The 24,860-nt window shown below is 41.9% G+C and overlaps 2 protein-coding genes across 2 annotated transcripts in view; one reads left to right on the forward strand and one right to left on the reverse strand.

Moving 5' to 3' along the window:
- LOC102270938 (DExD/H-box helicase 60) overlaps positions 1-19,418 on the forward strand; it is a 135,120-nt gene extending 115,702 nt beyond the window's left edge. Inside the window, 7 exon segments of the mRNA XM_070374953.1 lie at positions 1,280-1,418; positions 11,828-11,980; positions 15,093-15,196; positions 15,821-16,022; positions 16,723-16,827; positions 16,971-17,156; positions 19,305-19,418. Coding sequence (XP_070231054.1) covers positions 1,280-1,418; positions 11,828-11,980; positions 15,093-15,196; positions 15,821-16,022; positions 16,723-16,827; positions 16,971-17,156; positions 19,305-19,418 — 1,003 coding nt within the window.
- Positions 19,419-23,835: 4,417 nt separating this feature from the next.
- ANXA10 (annexin A10) overlaps positions 23,836-24,860 on the reverse strand; it is a 42,670-nt gene continuing 41,645 nt past the window's right edge. The window contains exon 13 of the mRNA XM_070374954.1: positions 23,836-23,904. Within this exon, the coding sequence (XP_070231055.1) occupies positions 23,836-23,904 (69 nt within the window). The remainder of the gene's footprint in view (positions 23,905-24,860) is intronic.

A 24,860-nucleotide genomic window follows, 5' to 3' on the forward strand; every position in this document is an offset into this window, starting at 1 on the left:
TTTCTCCACTGAATTTCCTCACTGAGCTATCCTTATTTCAGCCTCTTTTCTCCACTGAATTTCCTCACTGAGCTATCCTTATTCTATTACTCTTTATATCCTTAATTAACGTTTAATTAAGCAGTTGTTTCCTGATCCTTGCTGACGCCATCCCCGCTTCGAATTCCTTGGATCCACCGGGGCTGGACCCCGCAGATCTGGACCTCATGCAAGTGATCTGTTGAGGGGGGTGCTTGTGAGGGGCCTGCAGGAAAGTGAGGGGCAGAGAGGGGGTGCCTGTGAGGGGCCTGCAGGAAAGTGAGGGGCAGAGAGGGGGTGCCTGTGAGGGGCCTGCAGGAAAGTGAGGGGCAGAGAGGGGGTGCCTGTGAGGGGCCTGCAGGAAAGTGAGGGGCAGAGAGGGGGTGCCTGTGAGGGGCCTGCAGGAAAGTGAGGGGCAGAGTGGGGGACTGAGGAGGACACATGAGGGTGTGCCTGTTGCTGGAATGCTGCCAATCCTGGCCAGCATGGAGGGCTGGGGGTGCTGCAGAATCATGCTGGCCTCGGTTGAGGTGGCTGATTTCTGCACCTATCAGTGAGGTACCGGCTGGGGGCCACCTCCCCGCCAGGAGCCGTTGTACCTTCCAGGCCCTAATCAAGGCTTTTGTCAGTGGAGGACAGTATTGTCACCAGGAGCCCTTGAAATCCAAGTTCAGAACCTCTGTAGCATCTGCAGTAGGGGAGGAGGGGGCCTGCACTCCACCTGTGGAGCCTGAGGGCACCTACCTTCCTTGTCAAAGGCCTTCACAAGAGGAAGCAGTCATCAGTGCAGCAAGGGGCGGGGGGCCATACTGGCAGAACTGGGCTGGCAAGAATGGGGGCCATAATGGGAGAAGTGGGCTGACAAGAACTGGGGGACATACTGGGAGAACTGGGCTGACAAGAAGGGGGGCCATTTGGGAGAAGTGGGCTGACAAGAACTGGGGGACATACTGGGAGAACTGGGCTGACAAGAAGGGAGTCATACTGGGAGAACTGGGCTGGCATGAAGCCTGCTAGACCAGGAGGAAGGAGGGGACACCTAGAGACAATTGAGGACTTTTCTGACGATGGACACAAGTTCCAGAGGCTGATGAGGGAGAAGACTGTTTCATGGCAGTCCAGGTGTTCATAGAATCGAATGTCTCAGCAATGAGGGGGATCCAGGAAATCTTGGGCTTCCTGTGATGGCCAGATCTGACCATTCATTACTTAAGATTTGTTTTTATTAAGACAGAGATGAATGAAGCCAGAAAAATCCCAGAAGAATGGATCAAAGCCTACTCCATGAAGCTGAGCATGATAACCTACTCAAGGTTCTTGAGAAGAACTTGGATATCCCTCAGGACTGCACATACATGGACCAGAAGGCCATCGATGCTGAGGTCAGCCCTGATGGAACAGTTCTCGGAGAGGTCACTCCACAGTGTCCCTACTACTGCTCCATCTGGACAGTGCTGGGTGTGGTCCCTCAGTGCCTACCTTTCCAGAGCAGAGCTCCCTGAGCACATGCTTCTGGCTGCACCAGAGCCCGCGGGCCTTGCAGAGCTTGTCTGAAAGGACAGGGTGAGCTTTACAGATGAGTTCTTGCTTGTTAACTGTTAACCCTGCGGGTGCCTGCCCTTCCCTTACCTCTTTCTGTGATACTGTTTTGCACAGTCCAAATTCTACACTCTGCTCTCACTTGCCTCCACCGAATATTTCAGTATGTGGATACAATACACTTGAAATAATTAATATATACACAGTTTTTCAAATGCTGAAGCTTTTTCTACATTATAGTCAACATATGTCACCAAAAAGACATTGACATATCTAAATATGGTATGCTATTTCTTCTTCAAAATATTTTTAATGCAAATAATGCATGCATTTGGTAGACAAATTTGAAATAAAAATTAGTAATAATAGAAACCATGCCAGCACTCAGAAGTAACCACTGCCCTTCCAGGTGAGCCTCTTATATCTTTGTGACCACACGCGTGTGCACACACACACACACACACACACACACACGCACGCACATACAGGTGCACACATACACAAGCACATGCACACACACATGCACATACCCCCCTAACACATACATATATGAGTACATACCGGCACATGAATATCCATGTATGTGTGTTCCATTGTGTGAATTTTTTGCAAGTGTCTTTGTTTCCCTCTTTCTAAGAACCATTGTTGTTTTCATGGCTTTGACAGCTCATTGTATGGTTGACTGTACAGTGGAGTTTATTTTGCCGTTGGATTCTTAGGGGTTTTGCTTTTTCCTTTTCTCTCTCTCTCATAAGCAGTATTTATTTTAACGTACATAACTGTGCACCCAAATAGACTTAACTGCTTAGGGCTGGGATATTTTTAAGGCTGTCTATGGACAATTTATAGTGAGAAGGAAGCCTCCCAGACCGTGTAAGTAATCTTCTCTCCTTCTTGGAGAAGTCTCTCTCCCTTGGGAGAACTGAGGCAGAGCTGACCTCACTTAGGCTATAGTGGCCTCCCCTGGGGTCTGTCTCCTGCTTGATCAATATATCTCACCCCTAACATAGGGTGAAACAGCATGGGGCATTTTACTCCAAGATTCTGGAATATTTCCTTAGTTATGGTTGCACCCATATAATGTTCTTTATATGTAGAATTAATTTCAAATAATTCTCCACATTTAGCTAAATTGCCTTTCTTTGGGATTGGAATGAAAACTGACCTTTTCCAGTCCTGTGGCCATGCTGAGTTTTCCAAATTTGCTGGCATATTGAGTGTAGCACTTTCACAGCATTATCTTTTAGGATTTGAAATAGATCAACTGGAATTCCATCACCTCCACTAGCTTTGTTCATAGTGATGCTTCCTAAGGCCCACTTGACTTCACATTCCAGGATGTCTGGGTCTAGGTGAGTGATCACACCATTGTGATTATCTGGGTCATGAGGATCTTTTTTTTACAGTTCTTCTGTGTATTCTTGCCACCGCTTCTTAATATCTTCTGTTTCTGCTAGGTCCATACAATTTCTGTCCTTTATCGAGCCCATCTTTGCATGAAATGTTCCCTTGGTATCTCTAATTTTCTTGAAGAGATCTCTAGTCTTTCCCATTCTATTGTTTTCTTCTATTTCTGTGCATTGATCACTGAGGAACGCTTTCTTATCTCTAGTTGTTATTCTTTGGAACCCATTCAAATGGGTATATCTTTCCTTTTCTCCCTTGCTTTTTGCTTTTCTTCTTTTCATAGCTATTTGTAAGTCCTCCTCAGAAACCCAGTTTACCTTTTTGCATTTCTTTTTCTTGGGGATGGTCTTGATCCCTGTCTCCTGTACAGTGTCACTAACCTCTGTCCATAGTTCATCAGGCACTCTGTCTATCAGATCTAGTCCCTTAAATCTATTTCTCACTTCCACTGTATAATCATAAGGGATTTGATTTAGGTCATACCTGAATGGTCTAGTGGTTTTCCCTACTTTCTTCAATTTCAGTCTGAATTTGGCAATAAGGAGTTCATGATCTGAGCCACAGTCAGCTCCCAGTCTTGTTTTTGCTGACTGTATAGAGCTTCTCCATCTTTGGCTTCAAAGAATATAATCAGTCTGATTTCGGTGTTGGCTACCTGGTGATGTTCATGTGTAGAGCCTTCTGTTGTTGGAAGAGGGTGTTTGTTATGACCAGTGTGTTCTCTTGGCAAAACTCTATTAGCCTTTGCCCTGCTTCATTCTGTACTCCAAGGCCAAATTTGCCTGTTACTCCAGGTGTTTCTTCACTTCTTACTTTTGCATTCCAGTCCCCTATAATGAAAAGGACATCTTTTTTGGTGCTAGTTCTCGAAGGTCTTGTAGGTCTTCATAGAAATGTTCAACTTCAGCTTCTTGAACGTGACTGGTCGGTGCATAGACTTGGGTTACCATGATATTGAATGGTTTGCTTTGGAAACGAACAGAGATCATTCTGTCGTTTGTGAGATTGCATCCAAGTACTGTATTTTGGACTCTTTTGTTGACTATCATGGCTATTCCATTTCTTCTAAGGGATTCCTACCCACAGTAGTAGATATAATGGTCATCTGAGTTTAATTCACCCATTCTAGTCCATCTTAGTTCGCTGATTCCTAAAATGTCGACGTTCACTCTTGCCATCTCCTGTTTGACCACTTCCAATTTTCCTTGATTCATGGACCTAACATTCTGGGTTCCTATGCAATATTGCTCTTTATAGCATTGGAACTTGCTTCTATCACCAGTCACATCCACAACTGGGTGTTGTTTTTGCTTTGGTTCTGTCCCTTCATTCTTTCTGGAGTTATTTCTCCACTGATCTCCAGTAGCATATTGGGCACCTACTGACCTGGGGAGTTTGTCTTTCAGTGTCCTATCTTTTTGCCTTTTCATACTGCTCATGGGGTTCTCAAGGCAAGAATACTGAAGTGGTTTGCCATTCCCTTTTCCAGTGGACCACATTCTGTCAGACCTCTCCACCATGACCTGTCTGTCTTGGGTAGCCCCACATGGAATGGCTTAGTTTCATTTAGCTAGAAAAGGCTGTGGTCCGTGTGATCATATTGGCTAGTTGTCTGTGATTGTGATTTCAGTCTGTCTGCCCTCTGATGCCCTCTCTCAGCACCTACCGTCTTACTTGGGTTTCTCTTACCTTGGACGTGGGGTATCTCTTCACGGCTGCTCCAGCAAAGTGCAGCTACTGCTCCTTACCTTGAACATGGGGTAGCTCCTTTCAGCCGCTCCTGCACACAATTGTACTCATCTCACATGCTAGTAAAGTAATGCTTAAAATTCTCCAAGCCAGGCTTCAGCAATATATGAACTGTGAACTTCCAGATGTTCAAGCTGGTTTTAGAAAAGGCAGGGAAACCAGAGATCAAATTGCCAACATCCGCTGGATCATTGAAAAAGCTGGAGAGTTCCAGAAAAACATCTATTTCTGCTTTATTGACTATGCCAAAGCCTTTGACTGTGTGGACCACAATAAACTGTGGAAAATTCTGGAAGAGATGGGAATACCAGACGACCTGACCTGCCTCTTGAGAAACCTATATGCAGGTCAGGAAGCAACAGTTAGAACTGGACATGGAACAACAGACTGGTTCCAAATAGGAAAAGGAGTACGTCAAGGCTATATATTGTCACCCTGCTTATTTAACTTATATGCAGAGTACATCATGAGAAACGCTGGACTGGAAGAAGCACAAGTTGGAATCAAGATTGCCAGGAGAAATATCAATAACCTCAGATATGCAGATGACAGCACTCTTATGGCAGAAAGTGAAGAAGAACTAAAGAGCTTCTTGATGAAAGTGAAAGAGGTGAGTGAAAGTTGCCTTAAAGCTCAACATTCAGAAAACTAAGATCATGGCATCCGGTCCCATCACTTCATGGGAAATAGATGGGGAGACAGTGGAAACAGTGGCTGACTTTGTTTTTTTTCGGCTCTAAAATTACTGCAGATGGTGATTGCAGCCATGAAATTAAAAGACACTTACTCCTTGGAGGGAAAGTTATGATCAACCTAGACAACATATTAAAAAGCAGAGACATTACTTTGTCAACAAAGGTCCGTCTAGTCAAGGCTATGGTTTTTCCAGTGGTCATGTATGGATGTGAGAATTAGACTATAAAGAAATCTGAGCACTGAAGACTTGATGCTTTTGAACTGTGGTGTTGGAGAAGACTCTTGAGAGTCCCTTGGACTGCAAGGAGATCCAACCAGTCCATCCTAAAGGAGATTAGTCCTGGGTGTTCATTGGAAGGACTGATGTTGAAGCTGAAACTCCAATACTTTGGCCACCTGATGTGAAGAGCTGACTCATTGGAAAAGATCCTGATGCTGGGAAAGATTGAGGGCAGGAGGAGAAGGGGACAACAGAAGATGAGATGCCTGGATGGCATCACCGACACAATGGACATGAGTTTGGGTAAACTCTGGGAGTTGGTGATGGACAGGGAGGCCTGGTGTCCTGCAATTCATGGGGTTGCAAAGAGTCAGACACGACTGAGTGTCTGAACTGAACTGAAGTTATTAAATTATTATATGGTATTCCTGATATTTTCATTTCATCATTTTAAAATGAGATTTAAATTAAAATGAGATGAAAGGTAATCATTATCACCCACAAGTGTTCTTGCTGCTAGAGACTCTGCTGACTGATGCAGACAGCTTTGGGGTTCTGTGGACATCCTGTTACCAAAAATTCTCATGTATTTTCAATCTAGACATAACATTCACTTAATGGAAATATCAGCTTTATGCATTTTTACTGATTTGATAAAGAAGCAAACTATTCATAATACCTAAATTCTGAAAAAAGAAAGAAAATTTGAAGAAGAAACCTATCTAAAGCAATAAAGGCTCAGAGGAGAAATTATGAACAGTGGAGTATTTCCAGTTGAATTGTGGTGTTAAATCCTTAATCAATGAATGTTTCAGCTGCTTTTATAATTCCAGCTTTCACTTATGACAATGTGGCTTCTTTCCCTCTTTATGACACATTCAGTTAATTATATTGCACTTTTGGGGGACATCCAGGAGAGGATCATTGAATATTTTAATAATTATACAATATTTTACAGTAATTTTCTTCATTGTATTGAAAGATTGTTGTTGAATCATGCAAAGACGCTGGGATTCTTGGCTCCCAGAGGAGAAGAAAAGCTTGATTGCTCAGAGCTTTTGTGTAATAAAGTTTTATTAAAGTATAAAGGAGATAGAGAAAGCTTCTGACATGGGCATCAGAAGGGGGCAGAAAGAGTACCCCTCTGCTAGTCTTCAGCTGGATGTTATATAGTCATTGACAGTCTGTTAATAAAAGAAAGGAATGTCTTAAAACTCAGAATGGCACCAGGGCCCTTACCCATAACATGCATTTTGGGGTAATCTTGGCACCAAATGGTTCATCCTGGGCCATAAAATGATTGACTTGAATCTTGAAGAAGGGAAGATCACCATACAAATAGTTTCCTTTACACAGATTAGGGAACACTATCTGAGTATAACATACTGATTTATCAAGTAGGTTCTGAGCCAAAAGGCGGAAGGACTTGAAGACTGAGTTTGGGGTAAATGCATAGTACATTAGCATAGCTTAAGACAAACATTTCCATAAGAAAAAGGCATTGGTTAACTCAAGGTTTGAGGATAGTTAACTTCAGGTGAAACCAGGTGTCATTATGGCAACACAGTATTTTAAGAGAAACCTCTTTTTAAATTTGTATAGAGAAGGAAAAAAATATCACTAGTTTGTTTCCTCCTGCCGCTTAAGAGAGATAAAAATGTCTGACACTTGCAGGCTATTTCCTCCATTTGGAGACCCCTGGCCTTCCTGCCTGTTACTCTCTCAGTATTCACTTTTTTTCTTCCTTTTCCTCAGAAGTGCACATTACAAGTTTTTTTTGTTTTTTTTTTAGAAATTGCAAGTTTACAAAGTTGCTTAAAATGAAATTTGTGAATGTTGATACCCACTTATAAAGGATAGTCACTAAAATATCAAACCCTAGTCAGGCCAAGTATCTAACATCTTAAACTCATTTTAGAATAACTTTCAAGAAATATGATTTTAGTTTTTTTGTGCCTTTATTGTCTTCAGTTCAGTTCAGTTCAGTTCAGTCGCTCAGTTGTGTCCGACTCTTTACAACCCCATGATTCACAGCACGCCAGGCCTCCCTGTCCATCACTCCCAGAGTACACCCAAACTCATGTCCATTGAGTCGGTGATGCCATCCAACCATCTCATCCTCTGTTGTCCCCTTCTCCTCCTGCCCCCAATCCCTCCCAGGATCAGGGTCTTTTCCAGTGAGTCAACTCTTCACATGAGGTGGCCAAAATATTGAGTTTCAGCATCAACATCAGTCCTTCCAATGAACACCCAGGACTGATCTTTAGGATGGACTGGTTGGATCTCCTTGCAGTCCACGGGACTCTCAAGAGTCTTCTCCAACACCACAGTTCAAAAGCATCAATTCTTCTCCACTCAGATTTCTTCACAGTCCAAATCTCACATCCATACATGACCACTGGAAAACCCATAGCCTTGACTAGATGGACCTTTGTTGGCAAAGTAATGTCTCTCCTTTTGAATATGCTATCTAGGTTGGTCATAACTTTTCTTCCAAGGAGTAAGCGTCTTTTAATTTCATGGCTGCAATCACCATCCGCAGTGATTTTGGAGCCCCCCAAAATAAAGTCAGCCACTGTTTCTACTGTTTCCCCATCTATTTCCCATGAAGTGATGGGACCAGATGCCATGATCTTCATTTTCTGAATGCTGAGCTTTAAGCCAGCTTTTTCACTGTCCTCTTTCACTTTCATCAAGAAGCTTTTTAGTTCCTCTTCACTTTCTCCCATTAGAGTGCTGTCATCTGCATATCTGAGGTTATTGATATTTCTCCCGGCAATCTTGATTCCAGCTTCTGCTTCTTCCAGCCCAGCATTTCTCATGATGTACTCTGCATATCAGTTAAATAAGCAAGATGACAATATACAGCCTTGACGTACTCCTTTTTCTATTTGGAACCAGTCTGTTGTTCCATGTCCAGTTCTAACTGTTGCTTCCTGACCTGTATATAGGTTTCTCAAGAGGCAGGTCAGGTGGTCTGGTATTCCCATCTCTTTCAGAATTTTCCACAGTTTATTGTCGTCCACACAGTCAAAGGCTTTGGCATAGTCAATAAAGCAGAAATAGATGTTTTTCTGGAACTCTCTTGCTTTTTCCATGATCCAGTGGATGTTGGCAATTTGATCTCTGGTTCCTCTGCCTTTTCTAAAACCAGCTTGAACATCTGGAAGTTCATGGTTCATGTATTGGTGAAGCCTGGCTTGGAGAATTTTGAGCATTACTTTACTAGTGTGTGATTGAGTGCAATTGTGCGGTAGTTTGAGCATTCTTTGGCATTGCCTTTCTTTGGGATTGGAATGAAAACTGACCTTTTCCAGTCCTGTGGCCACTGCTGAGTTTTCCAAATATGCTGGCATATTGAGTGCAGCACTTTCACAGCATCGTCTTTCAGGATTTGAAATAGATCGACTGGAATTCCATCACCTCCACTAGCTTTGTTCGTAGTGATGTTTTCTAAGGCCCACTTGACTTCACATTCCAGGATGTCTGGCTCTAGGTCAGTGATCACACCATCGTGATTATCTGGGTCGTGAAGATCTTTTTTGTGTAGTTTTTCTGTGTATTCTTGCCACCTCTTCTGAATATCTTCTGATTCTGTTAGGTCCATACCATTTCTGTCCTTTATCGAGCCCATCTTTGCATGAAATGTTCCCTTGGTATCTCTGTTTTCTTGAAGAGATCTCTAATCTTTCCCATTCTGTTGTTTTCCTCTGTTTCTTTGCATTGATTGCTGAGGAAGTCTTTCTTATCTCTTCTTGCTGTTCTTTGGAACTCTGCATTCAGGTGCTTATATCTTTCCTTTTCTCCTTTGCTTTTCACTTCTCTTCTTTTCACAGCTATTTGTAAGGCCTTCTCAGACAGCCGTTTTGCTTTTTTGCATTTCTTTTCCATGGGGATGGTCTTGATCCCTGTCTTCTGTACAATGTCGCGAACCTCTGTCCATTGTTCATCAGGCACTCTGTCTATCAGATCTAGTCCCTTAAATCTATTTCTCACTTCCACTGTATAATCATAAGGGATTTGATTTAGGTCATACTTGAATGGTCTAGTGGTTTTCCCTACTTTCTTCAATTTCAGTCTGAATTTGGCAATAAGGAGTTCATGATCTGAGCCACAGTCAGCTCCCAGTCTTGTTTTTGCTGACTGTATAGAGCTTCTCCATCTTTGGCTTCAAAGAATATAATCAATCTGATTTTGGTGTTGACCATCTGGTGATGTCCATGTGTAGAGCCTTCTCTTGTGTTATTGGAAGAGGGCGTTTGCTATGACCAGTGTGTTCTCTTGGCAAAACTCTATTAGCCTTTGCCCTGCTTCATTCCATATTTCAAGGCCAAATTTGTCTGTTACTCCAGGTGTTTCTTGACTTCCTACTTTTGCATTCCAGTCTCCTATGATGAAAAGGACATCTTTTTTAGGTGTTAGTTCTAAAAGGTCTTGAAGATCTTCATAGAACCGTTCAACTTCAGCTTCTTGTTGTCTTAAAGTATACAGATGTGTAGAGTCATGCCTGTTTTTTTTTTTTCCCCCCATTCTAATGCATAAAGAAACCTCGGAGAAGGCAATGGCATCCCAATCCAGTACTCCTGCCTGGAAAATCCCATGGACGGAGGAACCTGGAAGGCTGCAGTCCATGGGGTCGCTCAGGGTCGGACACGACTGAGAAACTTCACTTTCACTTTTCACTTTCATACATTGGAGAAGGAAATGGCAACCCACTCCAGTGTTCTTGCCTGGAGAATCCCAGGGACGGGGGAGCCTGGTGGGCTGCTGTCTATGGGGTCACACAGAGTCGGACACGACTGAAGTGACTTAGCAGCTTAGCAGCATAAAGCAACCTGGAAAACAAACTTCATTATAATAGTTGCATGATTCCCATCTGCACTCAGGATTCTTTCCTAGCATTTGTCCTTATCTACTCTTGAGAGAAATAATAACCAGAATGCAATATATCAGTGTTTTCTGATACTGATAGGTGTATTTCTGAGATGAGGTGATTGTGGAGGATAGGTTTGGGTCTGAAAAGGCTGCAGATGATTCCTAACCCTTCATGCTGCCCGGGGCTGACACAGGCCTATCTAATGGCTCCACAGGCTCTCACCCGGTCACCTGGTGACTTACTGGTGGAAACAGACCCCAGCTCATCTCACGGTTGATCTCAGCACCTCTAAAATATCTGCACAGTGTATGTTAGAATGAGAGTCTGGCAGATACAACTTTCTATACTTCTTCAACTGTGAAGCATTTCAATTTGTATGCAGTTTTAGGAAAATTGAATTTTTCTGTCAAATGTGATGTCAAAAACTGGAGATAGAAAATAAATAAAGCTTTAGTTAGCCTGAGGGATGGGATAGTTCAGAAGGTTTTGCTAATTCCTGTTAAATCCATATGAATACTTACATTTAAAATATACTTAAATGGTAAGCTGATAAATCTGGGTAATTAAAGCCTGATAAATGTCCTCTAATAAGACAAGTACAGTTTGGGTTTGAGTTACTTGGCATTCTTTTTTTCACCTGGCATTTACAGACATAACCTCAAACTTAAAAAAACAAAAAGAAAGAAACTTAAAAAAAATACAAGCAATATATTTACTGATTTTCCTGATATTTTATATTCAGTTTTTAAAATTTGAATTCCAGGGCAAGATTGGAGAGAGTGATTTTGTGGGAGGCTAAAATAAGTGAAATGAAGAAAAACCTTAGGAAGCATTATGAAGTTCTTCTGGACTGCACTTACACTGAGCACTCGGTTGTGGACAGTCAGGTAGGAGGAAAGGATGGGACTACATTTGGGGTGTGTGTGTTTATTGTGTGGCTGGGGCTGCTCCAGTGACATAACCATAGCCTAAGCAGCTTAAACAATAGGAATTTGCTTTCTCGGAGGTCTGGAGCGTGGAAGTCAGGGATCAGGGTGTTGGTGGGATCGGCTCCTTCCGAGTCCGTGAGGGCCTGTGTCCTTGGTTTGTAGACGGCATCTGTCGTCCCCATCACCTGCGGGTTCTGCCCCAAACACAACGGCTCCTTGTAAGAGGACTGTCTAGTGCCACACTCTCCTAATCTACTCGAGAGAAGTAAGAACCAGAATGCAATGTTCATCTTTTCTGATGCTTTCAGGTGTATTTCTGAGCACTGTTTTAATCATCGTTAAGTTACAGAGTGAAACCTTTAATTTTATATTTCTGACTCTTTGGTGTTTCAGACTTTAATGAAGATCTTATGCAGACTGTGGAAGACGAGAAGAGGCTAGAAGCTGTGTAGTCTGTTATGGCGGGGCAGCAGGTACCATCATGGGTCGATGGAGATTAGGCAGAGACAAATGGTGGAGACACTCTTCAGGCTGAAGCACATCAAGGTTGGTGAACTTTGAGGATAACTTCCCTAAAAGCACTGTCTTCATCCCTTTGGACTGAATGTCCCCTGATAGCTTATAGGGGAATGTGCCCTGACATCACCTCTCTCCCCGCCAGGTCCCTCCACTTACCAGGATGCTCTGCCAACACTCAGCATTTTTATTTTGTTCTTCCAATACATTCTTACATAGTTCACATATGAAGTATGTGCAATTTGGGATCCTGTCTGCTTTACCTTTGAACTTCTCAGGTGGCTCAGCAGTAAAGAATCTGCCTGCCGATGCAAGAGATCTGGGCTCGATCCCTGGGTTGGGAAGATCCCATGGAGAAGGAAATGGCAACCCACTCCAGTATTCTTGTGTGGGAAATCCCATGGACAGAGGAGCCTGGTGGGCTGCAGTCCATGGGGTTGCAAAGAGTCGGATACAACTGAGCAACTGAACACGAAAATGTAATCAAGTAAATTATTAATGAACATTACATAATCAACATCTTTTAAGTGCATCATAATACACACACACATATATACTCTACCTAGACATTTTCTTGACATTTTCTGGTTTATACATTTATACCAGCATTTCTGATTGTTGAAATGCCTGTTTCAGAGGGCAAAAGTATTATTAAGGCTCTAGAATTATATTGCTATTTTTTCCCCCAGGATGGGTCTATTTGTTGTGACTGATGTTGAGTATTGTGGTTAAAAAGTGGAGCTGTGAGTATAGGTCAGAGAGTTTCCTGTTTGCCACCCATCACACCCCTAGCTCCACATATTACTCACATCTTACATCATTGCGGTGCCTTTGTTACAGCTTTCATTTTCCTACAGTGTGGTCAAAATTACATAAAAGAATGACCCTAGAAAATGCTGAATGTGGGTAGATTAAAATTATTAATATCTGAATAAAAACTTTAAAAGAGCACACACACAAAAAAGAGAGGCTTTCGGTTCAAGATGGCAGAGCAGAAGGACGTGCACTTATTTCCTCCGGAGAGAACCAGAATTGCAACCAGCTGTTGAATAGCCATCAACAGGAGGACTTTGGAACCCACAAATGAAAAAGAGAGAAAATGTGTCCCAATAGTGTATGTATCAGAAGTGGGAGTTGTTTGAGGTAATGCCCAAAGGAAGGGTAAAATTACTGATCAGTTTTAGAATTTTACTACTATGGATTGCGTACATTTGTCAGAGCCCGCTGAAAGAACAGAATTTGAGGGTGTAACTTCCAAACCCAAGAGGAAAAGCAGCTGGCAGTAGAAACAGCTGAATCAATGAAAAGCAATCAGGAAAGCAGACAAAATGATTAAAAACACTGGACAAATAAAAGGCACAGTATTAACTGGTAGGTATATCATCAAATAGGACAATTATGTTAAATATACTGGATGTGTATAACTCTAATTAACAGGACAATATTTTGAACTTAGTTACCAAAATATCCAAGTAGGTAAAGATTATATGGTACACATTTAAAACATAAGAGGAAAAGAATTGAAAGGGAAAAGTGCAATAATAACCAAAAGAAAGCTGATTCAGTAATAAGCAAAATAAGCTGATGCTTGTATGAAATAAAATATATTTTAAGGTAAAATAATTACTTCAGGGGTGGATGGCACCACCATTAGGAAGGTATACTAATTTAGCATTTTTACATGCTATCACAAGGTCAAAGTGTATAAAGAAGAAACCATAATGGGAACAGGAAAATATAGAGTTGATCAGTAAAACACTACACAGTCAAACACAGGTGCAGGTAAGCTAGTGCTTAGAGGAAAATGAATAGCCACAAGTGACGGGAAGAGAAACAAGAGAGGGTATGAACAACCTTCCTTAAGTCTGGAGCAAGGTAGACGTATGGCAGATTCCAACTGGTGGCTTCAGTTTCTTCTAAAAAATGTGAGTCAAAATGGTATTTTCAAATAGAGGTAGGAAAGCAAAAACCTCAGGAAATATCCTTTTTCCTATATCTATCTCTTCTGATGCCATTACATCTTATCTGCTGCTGCTGCTAAGTCACTTCAGTCGTGTCCGACTCTGTGCGACCTCTGAGACGGCAGCCCACCAGGCTCCCCCGTCCCTGGGATTCTCCAGGCAAGAACACTGGAGTGGGTTGCCATTTCCTTCTCCAATGCATGAAAGTGAAAAGTGAAAGTGAAGTCGTTCAGTCATGTCCGATTCTGGGCAACCCCATAGACTGCAGCCTACCAGGCTCTTCTGTCCATGGGATTTTCCAGGCAAGAGTACTGGAGTAGGGTGCTATTGCCTTCTCCGACATCTTATCTAGAATCATCTAAAAACCTCCTTCAGATCATTCAGCTTCCACTCACCCACTTCTTAATGAGTAGTTCACAGAGCAGCCAAAGCAACAGTAGAAATATGAATAAACTCATGCTACTCTGCTTTCTCTTACAGTGTAAGCTCCTCAGAGTAGTGCTTTTAATGCTCAGTGGGACCTGACCCGTGCTGTGCCACTGATTTTACCTCCTACTCTTTTCTTGTCTTGGAAATCTTATTGCTTCATTTTTGTTTTTGGCTGTGCTGGGTCTCTGTTGCTGCTCGGGTTTCTGCCCAGCTGCAGCATGCGGGCTTCCCCTGTTGTGAGCACGGGCTCTAGGCTGTGTGGGCTCAGTAGCTGTGGCGCCCAGGCTTACTTGCTCCACAGCATGTGGGATCTTCCTGGATCAGGGATCGGACCTGTGTCTCCTGCAATGGCAGGTGGATTCATTACCAATGAGCCACCAGGGAAGCCCTAGAAATCTTTTAATGTAAAATCAATACTCCTTTTATAACCTATTGCTTTTATTTATGCAAAAATCAAATGCTTCCTGAATGGCTTTGGTTTCATATTTTTTTGTAATCTAAAAGTGATAGATAATTGTAATATTAAGGGAAAACATTGAAAAGAAAGGAAACTGTAAGACATAACTATTTCAAATGAAAATATAAAGTTTGCAGTTTTGGTTACATTGGCTACTCTCTGGACTTTTATATAACACAAATGATTTCAGAGGGTCTAATTCAGTTAATATTCAACACCTTCCCATACAGCTGTGTTTTCTATGTTAAATTTATTTTTCTGTTTGTTTTTTGTTTTGTTTTATCCTCAATCCTAGATGGTAACAGCTACGTCAACTCTTGCTTTGGGAGTTAATATGCCATGTAAATCTGTTGTTTTTACGGAAGATTCTTTTTTTTTGGATGCTTTAAACTTCCGACAGGTATTTATGCCTTTTGTTACGTCTGTATACATGAGACTCTGCAACAACCATTCAGTGAGCCGAGATACACCATGCTTATTCTAAGGCATTTGGGGACTATAAAATACTGAAAATAGATTCTAGATATATGACATCTGATGCATATGACTATTTTTAAAGATGTTTTCCAGTCATTGATTAAATAGATTCATTTTCTTAAGAATACTCTTGCTTTGATAAATATTATTGAACTGAACAAAAATGATATGAAGGATGATAAATGTTCTCAGTTAAGACTAGTTTCTGGAAATATATGGAAATAAGACAGAAATTTCTCCTGCTTAAAAGTCATGACTTTTAACACAGACGTTACTGAAGAAGTAAACACATTTTAATGGTGATTTTGTGAAATCAGACAATACTTTGAATTTTGCTAAAATTAATAATGGTAAGACAGAACGCTTTCAGGATTTTTGAAAGTTTAACACTCCATATAGTCTAGGTAAGTGTGACGTTGATGGAGACAGGATTTGATCTAGGTGGGTGTGACCATTGATGGATGGAGACAGGATTCGATCTAGGTGGGTGTGACCATTGATGGAGACAGGAATGAGGCTGCTGACGAGCTGTGTATCCTCTCTCCCGATGTCCGGCCATGCAGGCAGACGTGGGGAGGACCTCACAGGAAGTGTGTTCTTCTACAACATCCCATTACCCAAGACAGAACAGCTTCTGAGATCAAATGTGCCTGAACTGAATGACCAGTTTCCTCTAAGTCTTTCCTGGGTTCTCAGATGCATGCTGTTAGTTGCCAAGGCAGATGACAAGGAAGATGCCAATGCCAAGGTATTAATACATGTTTCAGAGGATCTAACTCAACTCAATAAATAGAACCATTCCCCTCTATTGTGTGATATTGCCTGAGCTCCATAGGCTGCAGGGAATAAAATGACAGTGTGCCTCACTGTGATGTTTGATTCTACTCCACAGAACCCTTATTCCTCACAAAAGCAATCTTGTAACCTCCATGCTTCCAAACATATGGAAAATTTAGCCCTTGACTTTACTGCTGTAATTACTCCTAGGCTCTACATATATTAGACAAGAGACATTATTTTTTCTGTAAATATATCTTGTCTGAAATATGTTAAAAGTCAAATTTCAAAGAAATAATTAATGGCTTAAAAATGTACATGATACTGAAATGTTTATAATTCTTGGTTCTATATTTTTATACCTTATGTTTACATACATATAATACAAAACATTATGTAATATTTATAATGTATTTTAATAATATATTTAATAAATATAATTTAATAATAATTTATTATAATAAATATGATACATTTTAATAAATTTAAGAGCAATATGGAATGCCTAATTTAAAGAGTAGAAATTCATCATACCTTATACATGGTACATACGTATGTGAGCCACCATGTTTTATAATAATAGCATCTAATGGTCCCATGGGTGTTGCATCTGAAGACAGTACAGAGTCTGCCCCATGTCTAACCTCATACTTTGATCTACATCTGTGTAGGCATTGTCAGTTCTCCAATGTTCACTCATGTCCTTCAAGCAACCAAATATCAAGTGTGTGTTGAAATTTTATTTTATATATTCTTTACAATTCTTGGTCACAGAGGTAGTAAGATTTATACTATTTTTACCAAATCTAAGTGTTAGTTTTTGCCTCTACTGTACCGAAATTTGCTTTGTTAATGACTTATTTGTTGGATATTTCTGAGATCTAGAGACAGAGGTTAGCTTGTTGGAACTGGTTTCCAGGGAGTCCCGGATCAAGAGTGTGTTCCCATTGGATATTCTGGGCTTGTCTCCCATTTACACTACCACGAACCCTCCAAGTTTGTTTTAGTGAGCTTGCTGGTGAAAGGTTTATTTCACAAGTTGTGTGTTCCAACCAACATCAAAGGCAAGCAGAAATGCCTTTTCCACACTCCTAAAACTGTGCTTGTGCGTGCACACCCCCCACACACCATAGGCACACCATCATACCACACACACAGAGCATACACACATACAACCCACATGCTCATACACACCACATAGACACCACATGCCATACAAATATACAGTCATCAGTCAGTTCAGTCGCTCAGTCATGTCTGACTCTTTGCGACCCCATGGACTACAGCATGCCAGGCCTCCCTGTCCATCACTAACTCCTGGAGTCCATCCAAACCCATGTCCATTGAGTCGGTGATGCCATCCAACCATCTCATCCTCTGTTGTCCCCTTCTCCTCCTGCCCTCAATCTTTCCCAGCATCAGGGTCTTTTCAAATGAGTCAGCTCTTCACATCAGGTGGCCAAAGTATTGGAGCTTCAGCTTCAACATCAGTCCTTCCAATGAACACCCAGGACTGATCTCCTTCAGAATGGACTGGTTGGATCTCCTTGCAGTCAAGGAGACTCTCAAGAGTCTTCTCCAACACCACAGTTCAAAAGCATCAATTCTTTGGCACTCAGCTTTCTTCACAGTCTAACTCTCACATCCATACATGACCACAGGAAAAACCATAGCCTTGACTAGACGGACCTTTGTTGGCAAAGTAATGTCTCTGCTTTTTAATATGCTGTCTAGGCTGGTCATAACTTTCCTTCCAAAGAGTATCTTTTAATTTCATGGCTGCAGTCACCATCTGCAGTGATTTTGGAGCCCCTAAAATAAGGTCAGCCACTGTTTCCATTGTTTCCCCATCTATTTCCCATGAAGTGATGGGACCAGATGCCATGATCTTAGTTTTCTGAATGTTGAGCTTTAAGCCAACTTTTTCACTCTCCTCTTTCACTTTCATCAAGAGGCTCTTTAGTTTTTCTTTACTTTCTGCCATAAGGGTGGTGTCATCTGCATATCTGAGGTTATTGATATTTCTCCCGGAAATCTTGTGCTTCATCCAGCCCAGCATTTCACATGATGTTCTCTGCATATAAGTTAAATAAGCAAGGTGACAGTATACAGCCTTGATGTACTCCTTTTCCTATTTGGAACCAGTCTGTTGTTCCATGTCCAGTTCTATCTGTTGCTTCCTGACCTGCATACATATTTCTCAAGAGGCAGGTCAGGTGGTCTGGTATTCCCATCTCTTTTACAATTTTCCGTAGTTGATTGTGATCCACATAGTCAAAGGCTTTGGCATAGTCAATAAAGCAGAAATAGATGATTTTCTGGAACTCTCTTGCTTTTTTGATGATCCAGTGGATGTTGGCAATTTGATCTCTGATTCCTCTGCCTTTTCTAAAGCCAGCTTGAACATCTGGAAGTTCACGGTGCATATATTACTGAAGACTGGCTTGGAGAATTTTGAGCATTACTTTACTAGGGTGTGAAATGAGTGCAGTTGTACAGTAGTTTGAGCATTCTTTGGCATTGCCTTTCTTTGGGATTGGAATGAAAATTGACCTTTTCATTTAAAAACCCGCTGGATTAGGACAGACATATTTGGGAGCCAGGTGCCAGTATCCCACAGCAGGACGCAGGCTCTGTCTTCAAGTCTGATGCTAAGCTGGTTGGATGGCAGGGAGATGGTGAGTAAAAATGTCTCAGTGGTTTCCTGCTTTCCCCACTGTGTTCTTGACTCTGAGTTAAATCCCAGCTAATTTCCCACACTTCTCAGTTAATTCCGTCAACTTTTGCTTGTGTTTCTGATGTTTCAGGCCCTCATTCTGCCTCTGTTCCATCTTCTGAGACATCCCAGTTTGGCACTGTTTTAACATGTACAATGACAACTTTGGTCATAATAATGTTCTACAATATAAGAGCACTAAAAGTCATTTTTTTTTTTTTAGCCAAACGACTAGCCTCTTTTCTGATTCAGTCCATTAAAGTTTTATTTTGTCTCTGGAAATGCCAGCAATTCAGTGCTAATTTATCTTTTCCTCAGCTGTAGACTAAGAATACACCCAAACAAAGCACATTCCTTTCACGCTGCTGGCTCTTTTCTGTAGGTTAAACATGGGTGATAGGTTTCAGTTAATTGGAGGCCTCGCACTGGTCACTCCGGCCATGGGGTAGATACCCCTCCCTGCGTTTGGGGTTCCTGTGACCGCTGGAGGTCGGTACGCACAAGCAGCCATGGCTGTAATGGTAATGCTCCCTCTAGCACAGGACCTCAGTGAGTGAGTTATGCAAAGACGAGGACAGCCGTGTTGTGCTGGCATTTAAACAACTAGGTGACACTTTCGACAGAAAACTTGGGAGAAAAGAAAGGCCCTGACTGTGTCCAGTTTTCCTGAGCCCTGGGCACCTCAGAAACTCAGGTGGCCCAGGTGCCCCCTTGCATGTCAGGATGCGGTCACCACCCCTTCCCACATGGCTAAGATGGAGCTTGTAGTGACTCCTCCTTACCCACGACCATCCTCAACATGCCCTCGAGAGTCTTCTGCTTTGTCTCATGTAGGATGAGCTGGACTGATTTCCCCTGCTGACCAACCAGACAAACATTTGCTACAGATATTAGTCTTCTCCTGTCCACCCCACAGGTCTCTGAACTATATAACCCACCTTCAGGCTCCTCCTAAAAGCTGCCTGGAGGGGACCCCAGATCTGTCCCCACCCAGTCCCTGTGAGGGTCACTGTGAGGTCAACGGTGCCATCACACCACGTCCCCCACTCCCACACTGATCCTCTCCAGCCTCGGGTACTGACCCTGTGAATTGAAGCTGTTTCCTGCTGACCTTTGAGACCCTGCACACCCATGGTCAGCGTCTTCCCTTTGTGTTCGCCTCCTCCACTTACTGCGGTAAAATCTGCTTCCCTAAGTCCAGAGGTTTTTTTTTTCCACACTATGCCAAAGACACAAAAGATATTACTTAGCTAAAGTATAAGTTTCACAATTCCTTGAACAATGTATATAAAGATGTCTTAAGGTGAAAAAGATCTATTTCTGCTTTATTGACTATGCCAAAGCCTTTGGCTATGTGGATCACAATAAACTGTGGAAAATTCTGAAAGAGATGAGAATACCACCACCTGACCTGCCTCTTGAGAAATCTGTATGCAGGTCAAGAAGCAACAGTTAGAACTGGACATGGAACAACAGACTGGTTCCAAATAGGAAAAGGAGTACATCAAGGCTGTATACTGTCACCCTGGTTATTTAACTTATATGCAGAGTACATCATGTGAAATGCTGGGCTGGATGAAGCACAAGCTGGAATCAAGATTGCCGGGAGAAATATCAATAACCTCAGATATGCAGATGACACCACCCTTATGGCAGAAAGTGAAGAGGAACTAAAGAGCCTCTTGATGAAAGTGAAAGAGGAGAGTGAAAAAGTTGGCTTAAAACTCAACATTCAGAAAACTAAGATCATGGCATCTGGTCCCATCACTTCATGGCAAATAGATGGAGAAACAATGGAAACAGTGGCTGACCTTATTTTGGAGGCTCCAAAATCACTGCAGATGGTGATTGCAGCCATGAAATTTAAAGACACTTGCTCCTTGGAAGGAAAGTTATGACCAACCTGGACAGCATATTAAAAAGCAGGGACATTATTTTGTCAACAAAGATCCATCTAGTCAAGGCTATGGTTTTCTAGTAGTCATGTATGGATGTGAGAGTTGGACTATAAAGAAAGCTGAGCACCAAAGAATTGATGCTTTTAAACTGGTGTTGGAGGAGACTCTTGAGAGTCCCTTGGATTGCAAGGAGATCCAACCAGTCCATCCTAAAGGAGATCAGTCCTGGGTGTTCATTGGAAGGACTGATGTTGAAGCTGAAGCTCCAATACTTTGGCCACCTGATGCGAAGAGCTGACTCATTGGAAAAAACCCTGATGCTGGGAGGGGTTGGGGGCAGGAGGAGAAGGGGACGACAGAGGATGAGATGGCTGGGTGGCATCACTGACTCGATGTACATGGGTTTGGGTGGACTCTGGGAGTTGATGATGGACAGGGAGGCCTGGCGTGCTGTGGTTCATGGGGTCACAAAGAGTCAGACATGACTGAGTGACTGAACTGGAATTGGAAGGTGAAAAGTTTTTTTTCAAGGAGTTTTTTTAATTAATTTTTTAATTGAAGGATAATTGCTTTACAGAATTTTTTTGTTTTATGTCAAACCTCAACATGAATCAGCCATATATACTCTCCCTTGAGAACCTCCCTTCCATCTTCCTCCCCATCCCACCCCTCTAGGTTGATACAGAGCCCCTGTTTGAGTTTCCTGAGCCACACAGCAAATTCCCGTTGGCTATCAATTTTACATATGGTAATGTAAGTTTCTATGTTACTCTTTCCATACATCTCACCCTCTCCTCCCCTCTCCCCGTGTCCATAAGTCTATTTTCTATGTGTGTTTCTCCATTGCTGCCCTGTAAGTAATTTCTTCATTACCATTTTTCTAGATTCCGTATATATGCATTAGAATATGATATTTATCTTGCTATTTCTGACTTACTTCACTCTGTATGATAGGTTCTAGGTTCATCCATCTCATCACAACTGACTCAAATGTGTTCCTTTTTATGGCTGAGTAATATTCTATTGAGTATATGTGCCACAACTTCTTTATCCATTCATCTGTTGATGGACATCTAGGTTGCTTCCATGTCCTGGTTATTGTAAACAGTGCTGCAGTGAACAGTGGGATACATGTGTCTTTTTCAGTTTTGGTTTCCTCAGGCTATATGCCTAGGTGTGTGATTCCTGGGTCACATGGTGGTTTTATTCCTAGTTTTTAAAGGAATCTCCATACTGTTTTCTATAGTGGCCGTATCAATTTACATTCCCACCAACAGTGTAAGAGGGTTCCCTTTTCTCCACACCCTCTCCAGCATTTATTGTTTGTAGACTTTTTGATGATGGCCATTCTGACCAGTGTGAGGTGATACCTCATTGTGGTTTTGATTTGCATTGCTCTAATAATGAGTGATGTTGAGCATCTTTTCATGTGTTTGTTAGTCATCTGTATGTCTTTTTTGGAGAAATGTCTGTTTAGGTCTATTTCCCATTTTTTGATTGGATTGTTGTTTTTCTGGTATTGAGTTGTATGAGCTGCTTGTATATTTTGGAGATCAACCCTTTATCAGTTGTTTTGTTTGCTATTATTTTCTCCCATAAGGTGGAAAGTTTTTAAGTTCTCATCGGGAATTCTAACAATATTTTTCTTATAAGAGTTTTGGCCTGTATAACAGCTATGCTAAATGTCTCAAACAATTACTACTTTGGCTTGAAATGCTAATGATTTTTTTTTAATGGAAATAAAACCCAGGTTAAAATTATATAGCATCATATGCATCAAGACAATCAGTTGAAGTCTTGAAAGTAGTTTCAGAAGTCTAATTATGAACTGTTTCTACATGTCCTGCACCCTCCCCCAAGGCAGAACCCAGTTCTGAGCATGTGCGCTACATCCCTGAGCCCAGAGGGGCAGTCTCCCGGGACTGGGCTGTGAGCTTGCGAAGTGTGCTCCCCGGGGAACAACACACTCCTGTGAATGTCACTTAGGTTTCTGCCTGCCTGTCTTCATCCTTACCCGTTGCCTCCAGGGTCTCGTTTGTGTGCTCACCGCCCGCACCCCCCACCCCATCCCGTGCCACTGTGTATCCTGGCACTGCAGCCCTCTGTCGTGGGCTCACCCATCCCTGTTCCCGATTCTGTTCTTGCTACACTGTGGCTTCAAGCTCAATTCTCCCCAAATCTGACTCTGTGAGTACCTTTTCTCTGCTTCTCCTAATTTACCAAATCTTTAGAGACCAAAGGGATCGGCCTCACTGATGGTACTAATCATGTGCTTGCTTCCAGAGAGACCTTGATGCTGCTGTTGAGCAGTGAAAATGGAAACCAGGAGCAAGGACTCCTCTGAAGCAGCTGGTAAGTGGCTGGTTCAACACCAATGCCAAGGAAAACAGTACCTGGGATAAGCTGCTGTCACTAGGGTGGCTGTCAAATACACACATGCCTGTTTTTATGTCTCTCACACATCTCAGCTTGACAAGCATAGAGCTGGCTGCATTCCGCTGTTTTGTGTCTTTGTGGTGGTGGTTTAGTCCCTTCAGTTGTGTCCAACTCTTTGTGACCCCTTGGACTGTAGCCCATCAGGCTCCTCTCTCCATGGGATTCTCCAGAGAAGAATACTGGAGTGGGTTGCCATTCCCTTCTCCAGGGGATCTTCCTGACCCAGGGATTAAACCTGCATCTGTTGCATTTCATGCATTGCAGGCAGATTCTTTATCAAGTGAGCCTTATGTCTTTGCTTTCATTTAAAAGGGCTTTCAATGTTCACTTAGCTTTAGTTTGCCCAGAGTCTTGAATGGGGGAGGGGATGGCCACCCACCGATTGTCCTGGTCTCCCGCTGGGACAGACATAAGCCAATCCACTTCTTGTAGGAATTGATCCTTCACATTCAGTAACATATATTTCAATACAATGATTTCCTTTATTATTCCAGTATACACAATTTAACAAATTGCTGATTTAGATATGTGCATATCCAATCCCATATACTTTCATCAATAAGTTTTTCTTGAAGAACCTATTGATACTAATTATTCTTAAAATACTTTTAAAGAGAAAAAAGAAACTATGATTCTATAATTTCATAATAATGCTCCTAACAAGGCAAATTAATCACAACCTATATGTGACATGTCTGTGAAGATGACGGCGTACTCCAGATTCTCCTTTTCACTCAGTAGTCATCTGCGTCACCCGCACAGATGGCCAGCAGAGCCTTCTCATAGTGCCCTGATGCGAAATTCTGAAAAGGAGCAAATATAAGGTATTTGAAACGCAATGTCATAAAAAGAAGCATAATTCCTCTGAACTATACAGTGAGACACCGTGGGCCATTAGCACCTCAAAAATTGTTTATGTTTCCATCCTGATGTAACATGTCCTGGGGACTCTTCCCGGTGGAGGTTATTGAAAAGTAATGACATGGTCACAGTCAATAGAATGGGGTTTATATAAAGCTGATGGAACCCTAATGGTTTTTATTTATTTATTTTTGGCTGTGCTTGGTCTTCATTGTTGCCTGTGGGCCTGAATATGTTTTTATAAAGAAGAATGCTTAGCAGTAGAATTAATTCTTCTCCTCACCTTTAGATAAAGAGGTGTTAATGTTGTTACAAATTAGTGTAGAGTCTAGAGGGCACACTGGACAATATGTCTCAAATGGTTTAAAGATATTTTTACTCATTAATGCAGTCATTCTACTTCAAAAGGTCTATCCTAAGGAAATAATGATCAATTGTTGATGAGCCCAAGATTTGTGCTCCAAAACATATGTCATTATATTGTGTACAATAATGAAAAAGTAAAAGATAATATATAATAATATAGGGCAATTTATGCTCTTTACAACTTATACAATGGGATCCATGATTTAAAGAAATATTTCTTTAAGTAGTAAAACTTTGATGTTTACATATAGTTTTAAAAAGAAAACACATACAACAAAATTTTACTGTTGGTTATCTGTGGTGAATAATTTGTTGTTGTTGCTCAGTCACCCAGTCGTGTCCAACTCTTTGCAACCCTATGGACTGCAGCACACCAGGCTTCCCTGTCCTTCACCATCTCTCAAGAGTTTGTTCAAACTCATGTCCATTGAGTCAGTGATGCCATCCAACCATCTCATCCTCTGTTGTCCTCTCCTCCTCCCTTCAATCTTTCCCAGCATCAGGGTTTTTTCCAATGAGTCAGTTCTTCACA

This window comes from Bos mutus, chromosome 8 (assembly GCF_027580195.1).
Source record: "Bos mutus isolate GX-2022 chromosome 8, NWIPB_WYAK_1.1, whole genome shotgun sequence".
In the NCBI taxonomy this organism is placed as follows: Eukaryota; Metazoa; Chordata; class Mammalia; order Artiodactyla; family Bovidae; genus Bos; species Bos mutus.